This window comes from Antechinus flavipes, chromosome 5 (assembly GCF_016432865.1).
Source record: "Antechinus flavipes isolate AdamAnt ecotype Samford, QLD, Australia chromosome 5, AdamAnt_v2, whole genome shotgun sequence".
NCBI classification, from domain to species: domain Eukaryota; kingdom Metazoa; phylum Chordata; class Mammalia; order Dasyuromorphia; family Dasyuridae; genus Antechinus; species Antechinus flavipes.
Window position 1 is genome coordinate 47,597,203 of NC_067402.1, and position 24,177 is coordinate 47,621,379.

Consider the following 24,177-nt stretch of genomic DNA (forward strand, 5'->3'; position numbering starts at 1 on the left):
AACTCAAATGTTAAAACATTGTTTTAACATGCAATTAGGGAAAAAAAATAAAATAGAAGTATAAGAAAATGTGCTTATATTTACCAATTATTTTCCCATCTTTATCACGTTTTACTCCTAACTCTTTTTCTTCTTCTCTCCACAACTTAATTAAGAGATTTGCAGCTGTTTGGTCTTTCTTTCCTCGCCAAGTATTGACATGAACAGAAGTTTTGGGATTGTCACAGAATTCAACCATTATTCCAAGAATTAGATTACAGAAGTTTTTTTGGTTTAACTTTATCATGAAAAAGAGAGAAGGAAAATGTTAAAAGAAATTCAACAATTTGGACCAAAGTGAAATCTTCCTTTATGTTTCTTTAGATAGAAGAATCCAATTAAATAATATTTGGGATAATTTCCTGTTTAAATGAAAAGAAATAATGCATGTAGTGCAATGGGAAATGTCGTTGAACATGTAAAAATTAGAGAAAAAAATGAGATGACTGGCCAATATGAAAAGCAATTGTCTTTTGACACACATATATGTATAATGTATATATATATGTGTATATATATATATACACACATATATATATACACACATATATACATATAAATATGTGTATATGTAAATGGATATTATGTATCTCATATGTAAACAAGCATATACATATATATTATAACAACTCAATAAATTTCTAATCTAGTTTACAATCGATTCTCTTGTAGTTTTGTTTAGAATGAATCTGTATCCAGGATTACTTGGGCACACTGATATTAACTGAGTCCCATAATCATTCCAGAAGTGCTAAATAGTTGGTTCTGTCCCCCATTTCTCTTACCCACATAGATACCCTTCTAGTTAAAGGTTTCCTGTTCAATATTATAAATTCACTAATCCCATTTTAAAAACTATATTTTCTCATGATTTTCTCTTCACTCCCAAGAATTAGCCTTAATTCATTTTCATTCTTATAGTTTAAAAAGAAAGCAGATTTTCTTTTCTCTGGGCTAGAAGTTAAGAATGGTAAAGTTTAGCAGACACAGTAGTTCTAGAACATAATTGAGAATGAGAAAGTCTCAAGAAGACATTTTTCAGTTCAAAAAATATTCTTTTCCCCAGAAATATTTTTAAAGAAATATGTTATTCCTTTAAGTTGAATAATAAAAATATTGACACTGTGTTTTATTAATAATGATATACTGAATACTAGATTTCTTAACAGGAGAAAAATGTTAATAATTTGGCCAATTTTAAAATGTACTCAAAATTAACATTATATTGCCTCAAATTTATATTTATCTTTTTAACAACAAGCTAATCAAACTGGCTATAGACATATAAAAAAGGGATTTGGGTTTCATGGAATTTGAAAGATAGTAAATATAGTTGAGGAAGCCGATTCTAGATTCCCACTTCATTTTGACCATGGACCATTGACCAAAGAGCATCAATGAAGCTGGTGAGAAATTCCTCTAGGGCCAATGAGCATCTTTTGAGTTGCATTGGCCTGCAATGGCCTATCTGCAGTACTCTTTACTCTGAGGTGCTTTTTCCTAGTCCTTCCATTTATTTTCTTAACAAAGGATTACTGAATTGTGGCACTTAATATTTGTACAAAATGGATTTGGTTCTGAGGCAATTTTTTTTTCCTATGCACAAATCTAGCCCTTAAAATTTCATATCATGGGGTTTTTTCGAAACCCCATGATCTCTACTTTTGGAGAATGTTTAAACACTTAAAAAAATTTTTTTTAACAGTTGGGAGACACAATGGATGGAGTGCTAAGTCTGTAACTGGGAAGACTGGAGTTCAACTTTGACCTGGGAAAGTTAACTCTCTGTTTACCTCAAGTTACTCCTCTGAAGATTGGGGATAAGAGCACCCACTTCCCAGGGCTGTTGGGAGGATCAAATGAGATAAGTGTAAAGCATTTAACATAGTGCCTGATACATACTAAGTATTTTATAATATTAGTTGTTATTATTGTTGTTGTATTACTTACAGCTAGCAGATCCAAAAGTAGGAAAATACCATCTTTTTCAAGAAAATAGTCTTCTAAGGAATAACATCCCAAAACACAGCACCTAAAGAGACACAGACACTATATATATTTTTTTTTTTACTGAGGCAATTGGGGTTAGACTTGCCCAGGGTCACACAGCCAGGAAGTGTTAAGTATTTGAGGTCAAATTTGAACTCAAGTCCTCTTGACTTCAGGGCCTTGCCACTTTTGTCACTTGCTGGTGCTAGCTGCCCCACAAACACAATTTATGGCATATTTTGTTCATTTAATAGGTATTCTAAAAGAAATCTAAGGCATTCCCTTAAGCTAACAAGTTGATATTTTCAAGATATAAAAATAAAATTTGGATGTAGGTAATGTGTTTTTAATGTATTAAAAATGATAAGTATATTTAATTTTTAAAAATCAATATTAACTTTCTAAAGATATGTTAAATCACAATGAATGTAGTTGTTATTAGGGTGAACCCAGACTCATTGTCACAACTTTTTAGAAGGAGAACATAATTAAGTACCCATTAATTAAAAAAAGAAATGCTTGTTCTTATTTTGAAAGTGATAAATTTTAGGCTGAATCTGTGGGCTAAGTAGTTGGTCTGACAGTGTCTAGGACTTTCATACATTACTAGGGAGTCAATGAATTGAGAGGAATTGACAGGATACCTCCCTCTTTGTCAGTCAAGCTAACTTTCCCCCAAGAGAGAATCACACAAATCTATGCATACTGTATTAACAGGACTCAAGACAGAATGCCCTTCATGCAGAATAAGATGAGAAGACTGCATAAGTCACAAAGACTCGAAATCTTCTTGGAAATCCTATAGAAAGATTCACTTCACCAACACAATATATATACAAACACTCACAGAGCACAATTCTGTCCTAAGCACTGTGACGGGCACTGCTGAAAGACAAAATTTAGAGGAACAAGAGCCGCTCTCAAGGAACTCAAGTTTTCTCTCTCCTTGACAATTATGGGATTTCTGGAGAACGGGGCCTTGCCCTGTATATCTGAAATGAGCTGAGTAGTCCTACAAGCCACTGTATACAGTGCATTTGGAGGGGTGCAAGGAGAATTAGTTTGACACGTGTAGTTTGCTGTGCCATGTAGCTCATGTGATTTACTATACTGAAGAAGCAAAAGGAAAATGTTAAGTCATTTTCTCTATCTAGCAAATTACTGTTTAGAGAAGCAATGTGTGAGGTTGTTTAAGACCAAAAATATCATTAAAGTATTTGGAAAATAGCACTTGTAAAGAGAAGTTAAAGGAATTTCTTTAGTCTGTTGAAGAGATTGATAATGGATTTAACAGATATCAAGTACATGAAGAATAAAATAGCTTTGTTTCTGTGCTTAAATGATACAAGGGAGAGTTAGGGCAGACAGAATTTCAGAATTTCAGAAATTAAGATAGAGACAGACTAAACTTTGCTTTGTCATTCACATGAGAAAGGTCTTCGTTCTTAGGGATTTCTTTCTAAAGGGGTAGTCATCTTTCTGGCATGGTTTAAATGCCAAAAAACTGACTAGGAATAATTTCTACTTCCATTACAGGATCCATTTATGGGATCAAACCATAGTTACTGCAAAATACTTACCACAAGCAGTCCAATGTACTGAAAAGAAGTCGTTTATAACCTAATCCACTCTGAAACTTTTTAGGGTCAATTTTCATTAGCTGAAGAATTATATCCACTCCTTCATTTCCAAACATTTCCTATTTATGAAAGGTTTATTAAAATCACTTCTTAAAAGGAACATATACTCTGTTATTTTTCCTCAGCCTATTTTTCTACCCTCAACAAAACATTGTTGAGAAAAACATACATTTTAATGTTGATTTTTTAAAATTTGACCTACTCAACCATAGATATTGTATCCCGTTCTTTCAAGTGATTATCTTTAAGAGATGAGATTAAACTATATGACAATATTTTTGGAATAAAACATTTAATTCTTTTTTGTCTGTTTCTTTTCCTCCTTTCTCTCCTTATAGACAAAAGGTCTTATGAGTACAACTGACTTCTAAGACTAAAATTCTACAACCTTAAGAGTTTTGTTTTTGTTTAATAATTGTTAAATATAAATTTGATGACAGAATTAATCTTTGATTATTAACACAGGGATTTTCTGTATCACTGATTATCTGCTTGCCACAGGGCTGTCTCTCCCCACACCATTCACTTTCTATTATTTCTTGCTTCCACTGTCTCCATTATAGTTTTTCATTAAGACTGTTTATTATCTGAGAAAAGGTTTTCTCAAGAGTTCTCTGCCCCTTAGATTCACCAGGCCTAGATATTCACACTTCTCTGTGAGAATGGGCAAACTCCTGAATGACTGCTCTCCATTATTTTAGATAATTAAGAGTTATGTAGCCAAATAACAATTTATTAATTCAGGGGAATACATACCTTCCTTTGATTATTATTTTCACAAATACCAGACAAGATAAGTAATATATCTGATTTAATTTCCAAAACAATGGCCTCTTCCTTAAGCTGGATTGCTGTGGTTTTTAAGATTCCTGGCAGGATAAAATGTAAAAGATTGAAACTTTTAGATGTTACTTGAATTAATACAGGATTAACAAGATTATTACTTGACTACTACATTTCCCAAGACTAAAACTTTTCTATAAGGTGCTATCCAAGGCAAAGGACAAAATGAACAACCCCTTTTAAAGCCTTTGAACAGAGCTGCGACTGAAGCAGCAGTCCTTCAGTGCTTTTTCCTTTCCAGTTAAAAGTTCTCCATCATACGGCTTGAGATCACCTTTCCAACTTGACCTCTGTGTATTCCCTTCCTCTGCTGGGGTCCAAGTGTAAGAGACATCAGGGATGCCCCTGCGATCCAGCAGGGATGTCACGCTTTGCCTGATCCTGACACCCGATTCCATTTGGAGCAGGCGTCCTCCTTGCCTGGCGGGCTAGCCACGGTGACCGACAAGGGCAGAGTTCTCGCAATCCCCGGTGGACGTGCTGCTGTACAAGCTGTGAGGGGGGCAGGGGCCAGAATGGATTCACGGACATGGACATGGACGTGCCATCTCCAGGTCGGGGCGAGGCTTCATTCCAGCTTTAGCCGTGGGCTGAGTCCCAATGACAAGGGGCGAAGCTGGTCCTGGAGCAGGCCTGCCAAGCTGACGGCCTCCATCCGTACAGGGCAGTGCTCCACAGGGCCCACGCCGACGGGCGGCCCCCGGAGACGCGGTCTGTGCTGGGACCTACTCAGCCCCTCACTTCTCCAGCCTCACTGGTGCTGTCATTCTCTTCCCTCAGCTCAAGGGACGTAGCTGCCTTTGTGGAACCTCAGGAAAACCTGCCCCTAGCACCCGGTGGTCACTTGGTGGACAGAGCTGCCTCCCTGGGAGCAGTCGCACCTAGGGGCAGCCATATTAAGCTACAATGCTTAATTTCTCTGGGTTAGAGATAGGCAGGGATCCGGGGGCAGCATGAGGTGGAAGGGAACAGGTCTCCTTGTGACTCTTCCTAAGAGGGCACCAAATATCTTGTGCATTATTCAACAAACACTGTGGTTTGAGCATGAGGCTTTCCGTTCCTTTAAATCCTAAAACCAGACATTCCCCTCCTACACCAGCCCATTCTGCTTCTGGGCTGTCCTAATTGTGGGGAATGCTTTCTTTTGACAAATTCTAGTCAGCAGCTTCTGCCCTCCATCCCTGGCTCTGTCGTCTCAAAATGAGCCAGACCATTTCGTTTCTGATGTCTCCAGGCAGATTTCACGTACTCCCCCAGCCTTCTCCTTTCCAGGCTAACCATTTCCACTAGTTACTTAATTAACAGTTGGTGACTGGGTTATTGATTGAACTGATCCTCATGCAGCATGGGTTCAGTCTCACTAATCGATACCTGTTGTTCTCTTCATTTGCTCTAACTCAGGGATTCTTCAATCTTTTTGTATTTGTCATGGAGTCCTTTCAGCAGGTTGGTGAAGTCTGTGAACTCTCTTCAGAATAATGTTTTTAAATGCATAAAATAAATTATAGAAACACAAATGGGACCAATTATATTAAGAAAGTCAGCAAAATATTTTAAAATATAGCTCATGATCGCCAAGCTAAAAATCCTTGCTTAAATTTACCAATACTATTCTTTCTAAAATGTGCTCCTCAGAACTGAAAACAGTACTTTAAATATAATCTGATCTGGTCAAGGTAGAATGGGACTTCAATCTCGCATATTTTAAATTCTATTTGAAAAATGACCATTTGGGGGGCTACCACACCACTGGCTGACTCACATTGAGGTTAATATTAGTTTTCCCCCCCAGCTAAATTGTGAGGCAATGTGACACAGTATAATGAGAAAAATGATCATTCGTTATCTGTGGTGGGGACAGCAAATAAGGTGAGAAGGGCGGGCTGGGGGTTTAGAAGGGTCCTGTGGACTCTCTCATCACCCGGCTGCCTCATGAGCCTTTCCTTGTCCTCCGGCACCCTTAGGCTTTTTAATTTTAATTTTTTTTGACCTTAGGCTTTTTTGGGTGGCTCTGCTTAGAGCACTGTATACTGGTTGGTGGCCCCAGCTGCAGGGGAGCTGATTTGGTCCTTTAGGGCCAGGGATATATTTGGCTTCTTTGCCACCTAAAATACAAAAAGGTCTAGAACAGTCACTAGAGAGAATGTCAGAAGTTATAGCTGAGTAGACACTATTGCCTGCAGAGAAGGCTTTGGGAGTTTCTGATCTGGTGATGATGAAGGGGAGCTGCATTTTATACCTTTCTTAACCTTGAAAATTGTGTACTTATGCATGATCACTAGTAAAAAGGATTTTTATTGCATTTGATGATCCAAAAGTGCATTTTAGCCCTCAAGCATGAATCCCTGGACCCAAATAATTTGGGCTCAGAATAAAGGGTACCTCAGACATACATGAAGGAGGTAAGAACTGAACAATTATTCCTGATTCTAACTCTCTCAATTTCTTTGGCTTGCTGACTTTCGCCACCTAGATCATGGCTTTTAAAAGTTTTTCCACTCTTTTTACCTGAAAAATTTTTACATGACCCCAAATATATAGGTATATAAAGCAGGTATGCAAACTAAACATTTACTGATAATAAATGATAAAGAAATTAATTTTTAAAAATTCCTTGGTGTTTTTAAAATAATTTTACCATTTCTTAAAAATGAAAAGCAAATTTGCATACTAATGAGAAAGATATAGTTGTTTATTTTTACACATAAAGAATTAAATCTTGGCAGAATATTTGATATCTTTTACTGTTGCTACATTTTTTGTGAGCCCCATCTTTCTATATCTTAGTATGGTATAGATTACCTATTATTCCTAAAGAGATACCAAATGCAGCAAAATTGTACATGTTTTCTAGCTATCAAAGCAAAAATACCAGATGGATAAATGTGTATGAAAAAATGTGTGTGTATGTATATATATAAATACATGTATACAAGAACATATATACATGTATACATATCTATATATAAAAATAATAAGTATGATGCTACATTTTAAAAACTAATTTTCATTAACAGAATATCACATTATACTTTACCTATTAATTGATTAATAGCTCCATGGTCACAGAGATCCTGGTTTACAACATCGTTACCAAGGGATACCATAGCTCTCAAAAGCCTCATGGTGTACCGCATCTGCGCAAATTTGTTGCCACGGCCACCCGTGCCATGGAAACTGTTGCCTTGACTAAAGAAGGTTTCTAAGAAGGACATTAAAAAAACAAAAATTTTACTTTGCTATGTAGCATGCATTATCTGAAAAGCTTTCATTGGAAAGGAACTGTGTGTTTAAAGCTAAAAATCAATCCTTTCAGCATTTTATAATTTCATAATGCCAGAGATTTACAAATGGAAAAGTACATGAAAATGAATGAGATTTAATTAGGCAGCCTAGCAGCATAGTAACAGCAGCCTATAAATGGAAACACAGGCTATTATCTGACTGTTTGCAATTTCAATCTTTTTCTGTTGTGAGGCACCTAAGCAGAAGCCAGCTCCTTAAGTCTAGGATAACAGATTTAGTGCAGGAAGAAACTAAGGTGTTCCTCACCCCCACCCCCATTTTATAGAAAGGGAAACTGAGGCCCAAGAAAGGTAGTAAATGGCAGGGCTAAGATATTTGATCCCATATTCCTTTTCCTTCCATCTTATTGCCATGCTGGGAAAAAAGGCATTCCCTTCTCTAGGCAGGGTCTGTAGCCCCCAGGGGGCTATTGTGCTGTTCTCCAGCTCCTTGTATGTAGGTCATCCCTGGTAATGGGCTACAGCTAATTTATGTCCTCCACAATTCTCCCCACTCCATTTTGGCTCACTCTTCATTCTGATTCTTCAAAACTGTGTTATTTTTGATTCCCAAGTCAAATGGTATTACTGAAAGCTCTCCCTTCCCCCATAAGATGAGTTTTTGAGACAAATCACTGCTGATTAGAGACGTGTAAATTAAACTGACTCTGAGAAATCGCTTCACACCTATAAGTGGCTAATGTGACAGAAAAAGAAAATGACCAAGGCTGGAGCAGTAAGGAAAAAGTGGGACCTCAAGGCTCCACTGGTGTCGTTCCCAGCCCAACCGTCTTGGAGAACACTCCGGGGTTCTGCCCAAAGGGTCCTAAAAGTGAAGAGAAATACTGCCACATCTGCCAGCCGGAGAGCAAAGAAAAGGGGAAAGGACCTGTTGTACAATCATGGGCAACGGCTGAGCGAGCCGGGGTAGAGCACCGTGACAGAAAGCTACTGTGCTCTCAGAAATGATGAGCAGGATGGTCCTGAAGAACCTGGGAAGACTTAGGTGAGCTCCTATAGAGTGACAGAATCAGGAGAACACTGTAAACTGGAACACAACATTGCAAAGATCATCAATTGGGAGGGGCCTGGTTGCTCTGATCAAGACAAAGATCGAAGACAATTCTGATGAAAAATGTTATCTCCTTCAGAGAGCTAATAAACTATGAATGCAGATGGAAGCATTCTTCTTAAACTTTATTTTATTATTTCATTTTGTTTATGTTTTCTTTTTGCAACATGGCTAATGTGGGAATATGTTTTTAATGACTATTCATGTATAATTGATATAAAATTGCTTGCCTTCTCAAGAGGCAGAGGGACAGGAGGAAAGGAGAAAATTTGAAAGGTTTTTTTTTAAATTTTTTAAATTTTAAGATTTTATATAATTTTAAAAAAGATTGTTAATTTTTTACATATAATAGGGAAATAATGAAATAAAAATAATTTTTAAATTATATATATTCCATTTTTTTTTTCAGGAACAGAATTCAAAGGTTTCTTCAGGTTAAAATGTTAAGTTTACTTTCTTTATTCTAATACTTCTGCATTTAAGTCTCTATGAAATGTTCCCTTCTCTTACCTCTTATTTTTTATCATTACTAGTTTCATCCTTGATCAGGGCATCAACCAACTCTATTGTTACTCTTTTTTTTCTTTTTTCACATCATGTCTGTTTTCTACAATATCAAGTTTTTCAGCTTTTCTGGACATTTTTATCTCCCTTAAATTTCCCTTGATCAAGTCACGCCTAATGGATATCATCTACACACTTATTCTTCTAACACTTAAGGACGATACAATTTTCCCCCAAAGATAATGCAAATATCTTGCCTGCCAAAATTTGAGTCAATAATAATCTCATTTGTAAAAACACACCAGCCTGAAAGTTAGATTGCATTCTCTGTAATATTTCAGTTCTTTACAAGTCAAATAAATGTGTACAAGTTCTTAGTATTTCAAAGAAGCAATCATGTAAAGTCTACTCTAAATTGTGTCAGTCAAATAGCTAAGAAATTAGAACTAGATAAATAGATTAGAGGCTTCTATTCTACATAGAATATACACATCTGACCACACACATATATGCACGCTGTGTGGGTTATACAGAATTGAAATACAAAGCCCGACTGAGTAGACATACATTTTTCTGGCTATTTGAAAAGACTGCCATTTATCTTTCTTGATTTATTTGAGCGTGTATAGTACAAGGGATTTTTTTTCAAATTATTTTTGTATTATTTAGCTTCAACCGTGCTGTCATTCATGAAATGGAGCTGCTCTGCTTTTCTCTCAGAGATGACAAGGGCTTTTTGTGTCTGTGTAGAATTTAAAAAAAAGAATGATGTTACATTCCATTCGGTGTGAATGGGTTTTTTTTTTTTTTAAACCAATTAACAAAGTCCTTGTGAACAGAGTTATAAGAAAATGGGGCCAGGGAGTGTTCCTTTTGTGTAAAATTATTCTGAGAATTCTATGATGTTTCAGCATTATTGGCACATGTGTAAAAAAAAAAAAAAAACTAATAGTGATGTTTGTTTATAATGAAACTACCATGGACTGAAATGACAGAATTGTAATAGGGAAAAAATAGATTTTTATAAATTGAAAAAAAAAAAAAAAAAAACAACCCACACTAGCCTGAAGAAAAAGGTTAGTACAAGTCTAGAATACATGTAAATGTCTTTAGTTCAGCAGGCTGTAGAATGATAACTAGTATCTAGTATTATTTCTGGATAAGGTGTGATAAGATAATAAAATCAGATATGTTTAATATTTTTCAAATGACTGAGCTGTTGTTATAGACTTTAACTCACTTCATCTACAATTCTGATCCAGACATTTGTCAATTTCTGTTCTAATCTCTGAGTTCTGAATATTTTTAAAAAGATTCTTAAAAAGATAAAATCAAAGAAAAAACAACTTGTTGTTTGCACATTAAAGAGAGTGTAGTATTGTGGGAAAGACACTGACTGATTTATTAATTAAGGGCTCTGGATTCTATTTCCAGCTGGGTCACTGACTTGCCGTGTGACAGAGTAATGATTCCATCTCTCTCTGAGTTTCCAGAATCTTATTTTTATTTTTTTGCATTTTTAAAGCTTTTTATTTTAAAAACATATGCATAGGTAATTTTCTACCTTCACCCTTGCAAAAACCTTGTGTTCCAAATTTTTTATGAACAATATGTTAAACACGTGCAATTCTTCTCTATGTATTTCCACAAATATCATGCTACACAAGAAAAATTATATCAAAAAGAAAAAAAAATGAGAATGAAAACAAAATGCAAGCAAACAACAACAAAACGTAAATACATGTTGTAATCCACACAGTCCCTATAGTCCCTTCTCTGTGTGCAGATAACTCTCAAGAATCTTGTTTTGAAAGTGGGAAGCTTGAGCTAGAATCCTTAAAACTATTCCCCCGCTCTAAAAACGATATAATCTATAGTCAATCATGTATTCGTTTGATCAATCATCTTACACTTTTTATTTTGCAATGATAAGTTCAGTCCTATTCTCTCTATTAGAATATCAAACCACAGTAGGCTTTTCAAAGCCCACTCACCTTCATTTACACACCATTCTAAAAACATCAGAATTCGAGAATTTCCATTGCAAGCCAGGTAATCGTCTATCAGCAAAGGGGCCACTGATGCTAAGGTCGCAATTGCGTGGAGCTGTAATTCTTCATGCTGAGCAGCCGACCATTCAATTACTTTGTGTCTTTCAGTTTTTTTAATATAGGAAAACAAAGCTTCCACTGTTTTACCTTCAATTAATAACTGCAATAAAAAGCAAGGTACATGTAAGTTTAAAGGTATTATCTTTGTAGAAAGATTAATTTTTTTCTTCTTCCCGTTAAGTCTTTGTTCTGTTTTTTTTTTTTTTTTGAGCATAGTGCTTTCAAAAGCCTCCCGATAAAGACAGACAAACCAAACTGACAACAGACCACTTAGTTATTCCGAAATGAAAACAGTAAATAATAAATATCAAAGATTTTGGTGTAATCTATGACTATATGGAAGTTGCCTGTCTTTTAATTACAAAATCAATAGAAGAAATTCTGTAGAATCAAATCAAAGTTCATCAAAGTGAATATACATGTTAAAAACGACAATTTACCTGGTGCTGTGTGCTCTGAACAAAATTTGAAAATCATAATGTTCAATGAAGTATTACCATAAAGTAATGTGATATTTAAGATAAAAGACCAGAATGGCTCTGTTCATTTCAGTGCTGCTGCCTTTAGAGACCCAGTCTCAAGACTTTATGATAATGCTTATTTTTTGAGCTGAAAACCTGATTTTGAATATAATGGACTTTGCTCTGAATGTCTTTTGGCTACTTCACAAATGCAAATACTTTCAAGGGACAAACATTTACTATTTCTCAGGATGTTTAAAATAATATGATGTAGGCTCTGAAGATAATTCCAAATAGGAAGTCTAAAAACATTTCAAGCAATTGTTGGAGTTGTTGGCATATTTATATTGCTTCCCACAATGACTGTTTTGAAGGAGACACTCATTTGAATGTGTAAATTCTGATGCATCTGTTAAAACCATCATTCTAAATATGACTAAACACACACACACACATATAAATTTTCATCACCTAGAGTGATCATATTTTCTTAATCAAAGTTGGGACAAATGGTCTGCTAAAAATATTCATTTAGCAAAGTCTTAAAAGTATTCTTTTCCTTTCTTGAAACTGGGACTATCCTAGAAAATTCTGGTTGCTTATTTGTTATACCTCACATACAGTGAAGTTTAGAATATAAGGGATAGCCAAAATTTGTTTTAATATGTTGTTTACTATGTTGTATTGTTATTGATTTAGATGTTTGCAAAAGGTTGTGCTAGATACTGAGGGATATCTTAGATATAGAATATGTATGATTCACAGTATATATGATTCAGGTAACATAATGAAAATTCGTAGTTGTTTTGAAATTTTTTTAATCTAGTATTTTCAAATGAAAGCTTGAAAATAAGCAGAAAGCAGCTGTTCCTGCCAAATGATTAGTACTCTGCTATTAAGAATAATATCTGAAACAAAATAGAAAACATGGCACAAGGTTTGAAGATAAATATGGAGCATTTTCATTTGATATACCATGGGTAGTTCATAGGAAATAACTGACATGGTTTCTTGTTATGTGGGAATATGAAGGCCAAGAGACAGCTTGCTAGAAGTTTACAGTCATTAAAAATGTGGATGGGGCAAACACAGACTTACAGTGTCTGAGTATTAGAATTGGGAGGTATCTCATAGAACTTGAAAGAGGGCCTTTAAGACAAATAATAAGAATAAAGAACTCATAATAATATTGGCCCAAGAAGTGGCAAATTAATCATGGTTCTCAAGCATGCCTCATGAGTAAGCTAAATTGACCACCCTCTGACTAGAAGATCTGGAAATATTTATAAACTATCAGGGTTTGGGGTTCCCCTTTTCCTTGGTTTTATCTTACCTAACATTAGCAGTTAGACTGAGGAAATTTTAAAAAACAGAAATTTACATCCAATAATTTTCCTCCTTGATATAGTAAAAATTAATCCGAAGAGAAGCCTTTATTAAGCACCTATTTCTATTCAGGATACAAAAACAGAAAATTGAGAATTGACAAAATCAAAGAAAGTTCAAGAATTTTCATGTTTATTTTATTTATTTGCTTTCTTACTCCTTACCTGTACAGTTGGCAAATCTCTACACAAAACCACAATGATATTAAACAGCAATTTCTTCAGCTCAAAATCTTCATAGCTATTAGAAAGTTTAAGTCCTTTTACCAAAGGATCTTGACTTTTAACTGAAAAAAAAAAAACCATAACAACATTACCAATAAATTCTATCAAAATCATCATTATCAGGTATGGAACTAGGCACAGATGTGAAATACTGACATTACAATAAGTAAGTGAAAATAATTCAAGATCATACCTTCATTAAATGTTGCAAATAGTATCAGAACTCGGGTAAATCCACTTTCCTAACAAATTGATAAGACATATAGAATATTAAATTATAATTTAGACAAAAATACCTGGGAAGTAAAACTTCTGGGAAGAGGTAAATCAGAGGCTCTTGTGTACTCTCTTAAATGTATCTATAACTTGCCCATTTAGAGGTAGGAAATGAAAAGTAAATGGTCAAATATATTTGTGACTTTTTAAGCTATGGTTTTTGGTCATTTTCATATTTTACTTTTTACTTTTCAGACTTTTTCTAGGCTATTATGGTGAATATTTTATGAGTTATTTTTCAAAATCTGCTGACTATCCAAAATGTGTTTGAACTGGAAAGTTACTTTATCCAGATCAATACCACCAAGGGGGAACAAGAAGGAAGAAAACTTAGCTTCAAGTTGGTTCCATTCTTGCTAGTTATTTTATTTTATTTTATTTTTTGCCAATGAAAGAACCATTCCCATTATTGGTGCTTTTTTTTACTGTCAAATTCTTAAACAAGAAAGTCCCAGAAATGGTCACCTTGACGTGCAATGACTTGAAGAATGGAGTAAGATATGAAAGAGTGCTTTAGTCTCGGGGTAACATACACTTGTCTCGTTTTTTCTAGTAGCACTTTGAGTTTTCTTGACTCTGGTGGAGATGAGGGCCGTGGAAGCATGGCAGAGCCGGGACCGTCTATACTCACCCTGGAGCCTCTCTAAGTCCATGGAGTAAATACTAACCCCTTTAGGAAGCTGCAGTCCTAAGTATTAAGATTATCTTCTCTTATCTCAAAACACCTATGGAAAATCACTGAAACCCTGGTTAAAAGGAGCAATCAGTCAGTCAACAGTCATTTATTAGGCACCTATAGTATGGGGCAGGCATTCCCCTAAGCACTACGGATCCAAAGAGCAGTCCCTGATCTCAAAGCTGGGGGCAAGAGCGTCCTAAGTTGGCCCGGCACTTCCAGTCACATATACATTTATACAGAACAATGATGCTATTTCTGAGTACTTTCAGTCCCGTCCAATTCTTCATCACCCCATTTTGTTTTCCTGGCAAAGACATTGGAGGGGTTTGCCATTTCCTTCTCCAACCCAGTTTACAGATGAGGAAACTGAGGTGAACAGGTGCAGGGACTTGCTCAGGGTCACCCAGCTGGACATGAATCACAAAGTGAGGGCTCTCTGCACTGCGGCACCGTAAGTAACAGGGATCCCTGAGCCCGGAGCTTCTACCTGTGCTCTGCCGGGTGCTCCTGGGAGCCTGATTCTGAGGCAGGCCGCAGACAGTCACAGACACCCGAGTGCGAGTCCTGCCTCAGGCCCTTGCTGGTCGTGGGATGGGGCAAGGCCCCTGGCTTCTCAGGGGATCACAGCTTGGGCCCCCAAAAGTTGTTACAGGCTTCACATTTGCAAACTTCCAAGGCACCGTGGGAACGCTGGCCATAGCCATTAAATTCACAGGCCAGATTTCATTCAACAACTAGGTCCTGACTGTCTACAGTGCCTCAGAGGCTGCTCCAGTGCTGCAGTCCTAGAAAGGGGCAGAAGGGGCAGCCCGTGCTCCTGAGGGACCCACAGGCCACGGGGCTGACGTCACCTCACCCGGCCTGGGCGCGGGTTCGTGAAGGAGGGGATCAGGCGCCAACGCAAGGCCTCTGGGAAGGAGGGCAACAGGAAGGATCAATAGAACTGAAAAGGGGGAGACACACACACACAAACACACGCACACACACTTACACAGCACACAAAACACATGCACACATGTACAGACACACATGCATACACATATGTGTGCACACACAAGGACCGCACACAATCACATGCATTGCATGCACAATGCCACACACAACCACACATGCCACACGTGTGCAAACATATATGTGCACACACATATACAAACACACACACGTACCCACAAATACACATACACCCTAATGCTGCCAGAAGCTCAGTGCCAGTGGGCAGCTGCTAACACTGTAGCACCTACAGGGAATCTCACCAAGATCATTTCATGGCACAATCTAGGGTGAAGTGCAAAGACATCACATGGAAGACAAAGACTGATTGGCAGACTGACAAATGGAGTGCAGACTCTATGGAAACGAAACAAAGGGCAATTAGACTCATTAATACTTACAATCATTGGTGCTCCCGGGTTTTGAGCTATAATTGTGGTGATTACTAAGATGTCATTCCTAAGCTGCCGATCATAATGACGATAACCTTTAGTGAACAGATTCTTAAATACTTCCTTCAGAGCCCTAGGGGGGGAAAATGTATTTTTATATTCTACAAAAGGATCATTTAAACTTATATGAATAGATTCAAAATGAAAACAGCAGAATTGGGAGAAGACTGTATACAGTAACAACAACATTGCTGTGACTGATCAACTGTGACTGACTTAGGTCTTTTCAGCAATACAAAATCCAAGGATTCGTGATGAAAAATGCTACATCTCCAGAGAAAGAACTGATGGAGTCTAAATGCAGAACAAAGCAGACTATTTTTTTTTCCTTTGGGTCTGTCTTCTTTCATGTTGACTAATGAGGTAATATGCTTTAACATGAATGAACATGTATAATCTGTATCAAATTGCTTACCGTCTTAGGTCAGAAGAAATAGGTAATTATAGAATTTGGAATTAAAATTTTAAAACCCACAAATGTTAAAATTATTTTTACATATGATAGGGGGAAATAAAATTTTATTAAAATGAATGCTAAATATTATGTTTTACATATAACAGGGAAAATAAAATGTTATTTAATTTTAAAATACCCCTTTAATAACAATTTCCTTTTCAATAGTATTTTTTCAACTCCCATGTCTAATCCCAGGGTTAAGAGCAGCATGAGGTAATGGATGAAGAGCTGGTCTTATTAGGCAAATCCTGCCGGGAGGGACTCAGGCAAGTGCCTTAACCCTTTCTGCACCAGGAAACTCACTAAATTAGATATGAAATTTAAAATCCCTGTCAGGTCCAAGCCTATGATCTTATGAAGTCAGATTTCACAGCTAAGCAGGCGGTTATGGGCTAAGTAATTTAGGGTTTGGAGCACACAGAACTTCACAGATCTGGTTCTTTCAGGTTCCAACAGGAAAACAAGGACTGAAATGGCTAGTTTTGATAAGGTCAAATGGTTAAGGCAGGTCTGGGAGGGATTCTCATTATGAGTTTATAGGGGTGATGGGATTATTTTTCAAAGTCTGAATCCTCCCATAGGAATTCTAATTAGATCAGAAAGACAATAAAATAAAATAACAACATACACTAGTTTTAAGTTATCTATCAGGTTATCAAGGCTAAGCAGTTCTATGTTTTACGTAGTATTCACCAGGGTAACTATTAAATTCAAGAAATCAGTATTTAATAAATATTCGCCCTGCTGTAGAATACATTTTTTTTTTTTAATATAAAAAGCTAGATGGGAAAAATGATAGATGACTGATAGCTTGAGCTATTCGGAAAAGCCAGGTTAGGAGGGACTTTGTGGATCTTACACTATCTGTGCTTCACTGCCACCTGTTGACAGCAAACAGAAAATATAAATCTCACAGAATAATCAACATTGATGGGGTGTGCCAATAAAAGTCCAACCTATTTCAGTGACCTTGCCTCTTTGCGAGATAAAAATCATGCATCTGATTTTTAAAAATGGCAAAAAATTAAAATCCTCCCAATCTCATTTGGATTATTTTTTTTCACTCTAGGCATCCTGTCAGGAGGAGATGGGCTGATGGCCTGTTACGGCCTTTGGGAGTAGCGGCTATCTTTCTGCCAAGACAATGGCTATGCTTCCCAGATTGTGGTAACAGCAGCAAAGTAACTATTAAGCCTCATTAATGCAGACTCTCATAAAGAGTAATCTAATAATTTTGTGACCCTCTTTTATGATCATTTATATTTTGAACATTAATTTCTATTTCAGTACTTTCCTTAAGTAGCTCTTGCCCTTATGACACAGAATCATTTAACTGTACTACTACTACCATGTAATATATGCTCATATGATATTGTATTTAAAACTGAAAAATATCTTAAGAGATGAGGAAGCCGAGGCCCTGTACGTTTTAGCTTGTACGTTAGCCATTTAATTCTACTTTCGGCCAACCCCCTCCTCCTCCATGTCCCTTTTCCCAAAAGGCTCAGTATGGCTTAGATGTTTATTCCAAATGGGCGCCTTTTCCATGTGACTTTGGGCCCATTGCATTCTGTCTGTCATTGTCAGTTACATAGTCTGTAACCATTGCCATGGTTACAGAGAGCTGGTGGGAGCGGAGGCAAGGCCCACCAGGGACAAGGAACAGCCATTGAAAAGCAGCCGCATAAATCATCAGTATTTCTGTGTATCATCCACAAAAATAAAAGAAATTCTGTTCTGCATAATGTACAAAATAAAAAATTAGACTTAAGAGTCTAATTACTCAGAAATATAAATGTACATTATGTGTATGTATGTGTGTGTATATATAAATATTTATGTATATAAGTATATGTGTGTAGATAGGAGCTATATGAATAGAGAGATAATCCAGCCAAATAAATCACTCATTCAGAGTCAGACCACCTTCCCCTTTAAGAATTCCAAGGGCGCCGTGTCTGCCCACAACTTGGGGGCTTCTCCCCTCCCGCTGGGCTGTCCCTTACCAAACTCTTTTTTGCTCACACCATGACTACGGACCCCCAACCTCTCCATTTTCTCCTGGGCATCTCCCCTCCACTAGCCCCTCTCTCTCCTCTGCACCTGCCCTCCCTTACGGCATTGCCAATCCCACCCTGCACTCTGTAGCAGAGGCAAAGAATCGAAGCCCATCAGCTACAGACAGGATGGACAAACGTGGCCTGGTTACGTAACAGAAAACTAGTGTGCTGCAAGAAATGAGAGGCTGATTTCAGAGAGCCCTGTGGGGAACTGTAGGAATCAGTGTAGGGTGAAGGAAGCAGAAGCAAGGGGACAGCTTATACCGTAACACGCTGGAAAAAAGGTGAAAATGTGAAGGACTTAACTCTTCTCAATATAATGCCCAACCCCCGAGAATGCTGGCCACCTCCTGGCAGAGAGGTGGTGGACTAAATATGCAGAATGAGACACATTATGGCCAATAGGAAAATTCATTGTCTCATTATGCAAATTTGTTACAGATTTGTTTTTATTTTCATATTTTCTAGGTGAGGGGGAGAGAAACAAAAGCTTGTTAAGTGGGAAAAAAAAGTCAAAGAGATGAGTGATGGAGTGTCCCATGTGAGGGATTGCAAATGGGCTGCTAGGGCTGGATCACAGAGAGCCGTTGTGGGAAGTCTCAAGCGCGAGCAGAGGATTTTGGTCCTGGAGACCAAGCAGACCTTACTGGGTGAGGGGATGACGTGGTCAGAGCCAAATTCAGGAAAGTCACTTTGACAGCTGACACTGGACTGGGGCAGGGGCTGAGGTCAGGAGGCCCACTGAAGGTGGCAGCTTTAGCTTGGACGAGACAAGGGCTGAACCCGATCGGCGGCAGGGGGAGGAGCGAGAAGGGAGGCCCGAGCTCTCGTTCAGCCCTACGAGTCTCACAAATGGAGGCAAGACTCGGTCACGGATGAGAAATGGGGAGTAAATGCCGCCTTCAGCAGCAGCTGAAGGGGGAGGGCCTGGGGAGAAGACAAGGACGCTAAGGCTGGAATCCCTCTTGGACATGTGCAGAGAGCTGGGAGTCCAGAGAGAGCTCAGTGCTAGGCACGGAGAGTTAGCTTTTGCACCGAGTTGAGAATGGACCCCATGATGAGGTGCTGAGATGGTCCATAGAGGGATAAGAGAGAGCCTTGGGGACCCCCAACAAGAGATCGGGCAAAGGAGACAAAGAAGTGGTGGCCAAAGAGGCAGAGGAGAACCCCGAGAGAGCAGGGTGTGAAGATGCAGGGGAAAGGAGCTCAAACACGAGAGACAAGGGGGCAGAGATAGGGGGAATGGCTGAGATGGAGAGAAAGGAGAGAGCTGAGCCCCGGGGAGTGAGGGCAGCCGGCGCAGAAAGTGCCCAAGAGCCTGTCCCTCTCACAGCCTCGTCTGGAAGAAGCGGGCTCTGGGACCTCCCACGTGGCTGACGTGCTCTGGTGCAGGGGCTCAGCCAGTGCTAAAAATGGGCACCGTAACGGCCTGCAGACTCTGTGGACAGCTCTGTGAGGTCTTCCAGCTCTGGAGCTGAGGAAGGACTCACCGACCAGGGCCTGGAGGTCAGTTTGGCCTTCTCACTCCAAGCGCAGCGATCTCACTGGGCTACCTCTGAGATCTCCAGGCTTCTGAGGGTTTATCACAAAGGACTTACAGTAAACATTCCAAGTGGCTGAGCTGTTTGATGATTTCCTCTTTTGAAGATTTTTCTAATAAATTCCACAGGATTTCTGATGAACGGAACAGAAGCTGTCCAGAAGGATCTGGGTTATTTAGGCAGGAACAGATTTTGTTGGCTGCTAGGGCTTTTATCATTAAATTACAATTAATTTCTGAAAACACAAAAACCACACAAAAAACTACATGAATTATTTGTATCATGAAATGTCCACTTTTTAGAAATATAGGTAGTGTGAAAATTGATTATTTTAATGATAGGTACAAACCAGAAGTAGAGAGATGCTGCAAAGTTTTAAGTAACCATAATTTTTCAAGAAGTTCAGCTTGAAGGAGATCCCATGAAAGGACTAAAATTTCTGCCAACCCCCCTGATTCAATCATCTGAATCTTGTAAGCTGAAGTAACTTGCTGATAACCTAAAAAAGTGAGGAAATGTGCAGTTATTGCATATAATGGTAGTGTGCACATATATGTAAAATATGTTAAAAATAAGCTGAAGTAACTTGCTGATAACCTATAAAAAGTGAGGAAATATACAGTACAAAATATATACAAAATATATGTATAAATATATGTATAAATGTGCATATTACAAATATGTATACAAATGCACACATTATAAATATGTATAAATATATATATATGTGCATGTATATACACATACATATATACATATACACATACTCATACATAAACACACACAAATGTAGGTTATTGGCCCATAGGTTTTTTTTTTTTTTAAAGAAAGGGACTGGAAAATATAAAATTAAAAAATCATTAAATTTTATTATAATAGATAATCCCAAAATTTCCTCAACATTAGGAATTTTAGGAATAAAAAGGAAAACAATCCTTTTGTTAATCCCCAGCTTGCACCTGAAACTTAAAATAGAGCTCAGTACTTTTCCTACTGATAGATGTTTGGTTAAAAAGCACTCAAGACCCGGCATCTGTGTGTATTATCTAGTTTGCACCATTCTAAGCTGAAACAAATCTAGGGTTGTGACCAGGTAAGTGGGTGATCACAGGAGCCCCTGATTTGCCAGAACAGGGCATCTCCCGTAACATCAGATGATGATTCTGCCTTGGTTCCTGAGAACTTGTGCTCTGGGGATGCTTATCCCTTGTATGGGGAGGCATTTCCCTCTCCCATCCTCCGAGCCGTGTCACTTGGGATGCTGCCATCCCTCTCACGGACTCCTCCCGATGAGGAGGTGGCGGTTCGGCTCCCTCCACTCCCCTGCAGCAGCTATGGAGGTGGCTGTAAGCACAGGGCACTGTGAATGTGAATGAGGCTGCATCTCAGGTCCTTGCCTTTCCCTTAGCATGGGGGGCCTTCAAGAGGGATCCTAAAGATGAGTATTTCTAGCCTCTAGAGGTCCTTGGACAGGCCCAAAGTCCTTGAGTCAGGCGCCAGCTGCCCAGCAGGGGAAGCTCTAGGCCTCTATCATCTTGCTGGAGATGATCTGGATCAGGAGGATGAGCCAGGATTCCAGGCAAACTGGGCCTTGAGTAGTGGGTCTCACCCACTACTATATATAATATAGATATGGGGTGGATATAAAATGTGTTCAGCAGGCACCTAAGTTCTTAGGGGTCTTTTTTTTCTTCACAGGAGAGTAAAGCAGAATTGCTACATTACATTGTAATCAAGTGTTAATAGCTATCAATAAGCTTTTGTATTTGAAGCATTTATTTTATGGTGGAGGAAATAAAACAAGTCTCCTACAAACATTTTCACTTGGTGTCCTGAGAACACTTCTAGAAGAGACCCACTCCTTTTTGGGAAGACCCTGGACATGAGCCATAACAAAGTATATATGAGAGGAAGGAAGTAGGAGGAAGAAGTGGGGTAGAAATCTAGATCCTTTCTCTTTGAGGTTAGATTCTCCCAGGACTGAAGTCGGGTCCAGAACAGGGACATCTTTTTTGGGAAAGCCCCATCTCAGGCTGTAGATATTTAATCTATCGGTCCCAGCTTTTTAAAGGAAGATTTGACTCAAATTTCATATATATACTTTTTGTCTACTCTATTGGAGCCAGAACTCTGCAGAAAGCACCTGAAAGGCTCCTCCTCTGTAGGCGGCCTCTCCCCAGTCTGGCCTCTGTACACGGTGCCACCGGCGACCTCTGCTGCGGGCGGCCTCTCCCCAGTCTGCCTCTGTGCACGGTGCCACCGGCGGCCTCTGCTGCTGGTGGTCTCTCCCCAGTCTGGCCTCTGTGCACGGTGCCACCGGCGGCCTCTGCTGCTGGTGGTCTCTCCCCAGTCTGGCCTCTGTGCAGGGTGCCACCGGCGGCCTCTGCGGGCGGCCTCTGCTGCTGGTGGTCTCTCCCCAGTCTGGCCTCTGTGCACGGTGCCACCGGCGGCCTCTGCTGCTGGTGGTCTCTCCCCAGTCTGGCCTCTGCGGGCGGCCTCTCCCCAGTCTGGCCTCTGTAGGCGGCCTCTCCCCAGTCTGGCCTCTGTGCTTGGTGCCACCGGTGGCCTCTGTCACTGGCAGCCTCTGTCGCTGGCGGCCTCTCGGTTGTGTCCTCCTCCTGGGACTGCCCCCTGGTTTTCCGGCCTATTCAGACAAGCCTTGTGTTGCTCTCCTGGATTTTCAGGCCCCTTATCGGGGGCCTTCCATTGGGAGTCTGGCGATCTCAGTGAGTGCTGCCCACCTTGGGCTGGCTCCCCTCCATCTCCTCCAGCCCTCAGCTCTGAACACTCCAGGCGAGCTCTGGTTTCCTTCCATTCGACCCGAAGGCTCTTCCAGTTCCCGGTCGTTTCCTTCCCCGTGATTCCCAGTGGGTCTCACCGGGACCACCCCTGCGACCTGTCCCCTTCCTGTCTCCCGGCCTTCTCCGGCACTCAGCACACAGGCTTGACCCACGGCTCTTCTCGGCTGCTTGTTGGCCATTCTTTTTCCTGTCTGGGCTATTTTCCCTCCCAATTTCTCTCTCTTTCTTCGAGATTTGGGTCCAATCTTGTTTTCTATGGAAATCCTTTCCTGGCCCCGCCCCTTGCTAGTGTGTTCTCTGGGATACCTTCTATCTATTCTGTGTATTTGTTACTTGTGTCTCACCTTAGGATGCTGAGGGCCCTGAGGGCAGGTACTGCTTTGGGCTTTTTTTCCCCTTCATTCATTTTAATCTTTACCTTCACCCCCAGTTCTAAATGTGCCTAGTATACACAAAGTGCTTAATGAATGCTTACTGATGGATCTCCTGACTTTGAGGCCTGAGGGATCCCACAAGATTTACCAGGTTTTAAGCTTTACCTGGATTACCAGTCTTGCTTTTATATAATGATCCCTGTTCTGCTTGTCATTCATAACCTGGTGTAACATACCACAACTTCCTCCATTGATCTTCCAAAAGAGCATAAAGAATTATTTCTATCCTAAAAATATCTAAGTATCCTATTCAGGAATTGAGTTAGGTGATGTGACTTTGCTACTCAAAAAAAGTGAAAAAATATTATGGATGACTGCATAAGTCATATGCACATAAATCTATGTATTAAAAACAAACAAAATATACCATATCCTAGGTACTTGGATACTATTAATTGTAAGAAAATGTATAAATGGTAGATCATTTAAAGTTACATTTTTTTCATTTAAAATTGTAAACATCATGTTAAATTTTAAAATAAAAGGTATACAGAAAATCAATTTTTATTTAGAGCCAGAAACGATTTAGAGGTTCTAGAAAATGATCTTCTACTAGTAAAAGGGACTGAAGTGCACAGAAAATGCCAATCAGCAAACATAAATGACATACTTCACCTGCAATTTGCTTTTTCAGTGGTTCTGCATGGTAAAAGTCAACAATACACTTACAAAGTTGTATCCTCAATTCAGAATTTGGTATCTTTATCAAGTTACCTGTCAGAAACAGAAAGGCAGCATTTAAAAGTGTAATTGTTACAAATCTTAAATAATAAATATTTAGCTTCAGTGATAAGTCAATCATCCTAGTCACCATCTTTGTGATCATCACAAGTAACATTTCAATCACTTTTAATTATTAAGCATTTCTTAAATGCCTACTGTCAAGCACAGGAGACTTAAATACCAAAGGAAGCAGTTTCTGATTTTAAGGTGC

The 24,177-nt window shown here is 38.9% G+C and overlaps 1 protein-coding gene across 2 annotated transcripts in view; it reads right to left on the reverse strand.

Moving 5' to 3' along the window:
* The window catches only part of CFAP69 (cilia and flagella associated protein 69), a 65,196-nt gene that overhangs the window by 20,358 nt on the left and 20,661 nt on the right, over positions 1–24,177 (reverse strand). For both annotated transcript variants that reach the window (XM_052000910.1, XM_052000909.1), the window contains exons 6-17: positions 23,859–23,957; positions 20,358–20,507; positions 20,066–20,243; positions 15,900–16,023; positions 13,747–13,795; positions 13,494–13,615; positions 11,366–11,582; positions 7,549–7,713; positions 4,425–4,537; positions 3,609–3,727; positions 1,990–2,071; positions 85–277 (exon numbers count right to left, since the gene is read on the reverse strand). In XM_052000910.1, coding sequence (XP_051856870.1) covers positions 85–277; positions 1,990–2,071; positions 3,609–3,727; positions 4,425–4,537; positions 7,549–7,713; positions 11,366–11,582; positions 13,494–13,615; positions 13,747–13,795; positions 15,900–16,023; positions 20,066–20,243; positions 20,358–20,507; positions 23,859–23,957 — 1,611 coding nt within the window. The remainder of the gene's footprint in view (positions 1–84; positions 278–1,989; positions 2,072–3,608; positions 3,728–4,424; positions 4,538–7,548; positions 7,714–11,365; positions 11,583–13,493; positions 13,616–13,746; positions 13,796–15,899; positions 16,024–20,065; positions 20,244–20,357; positions 20,508–23,858; positions 23,958–24,177) is intronic.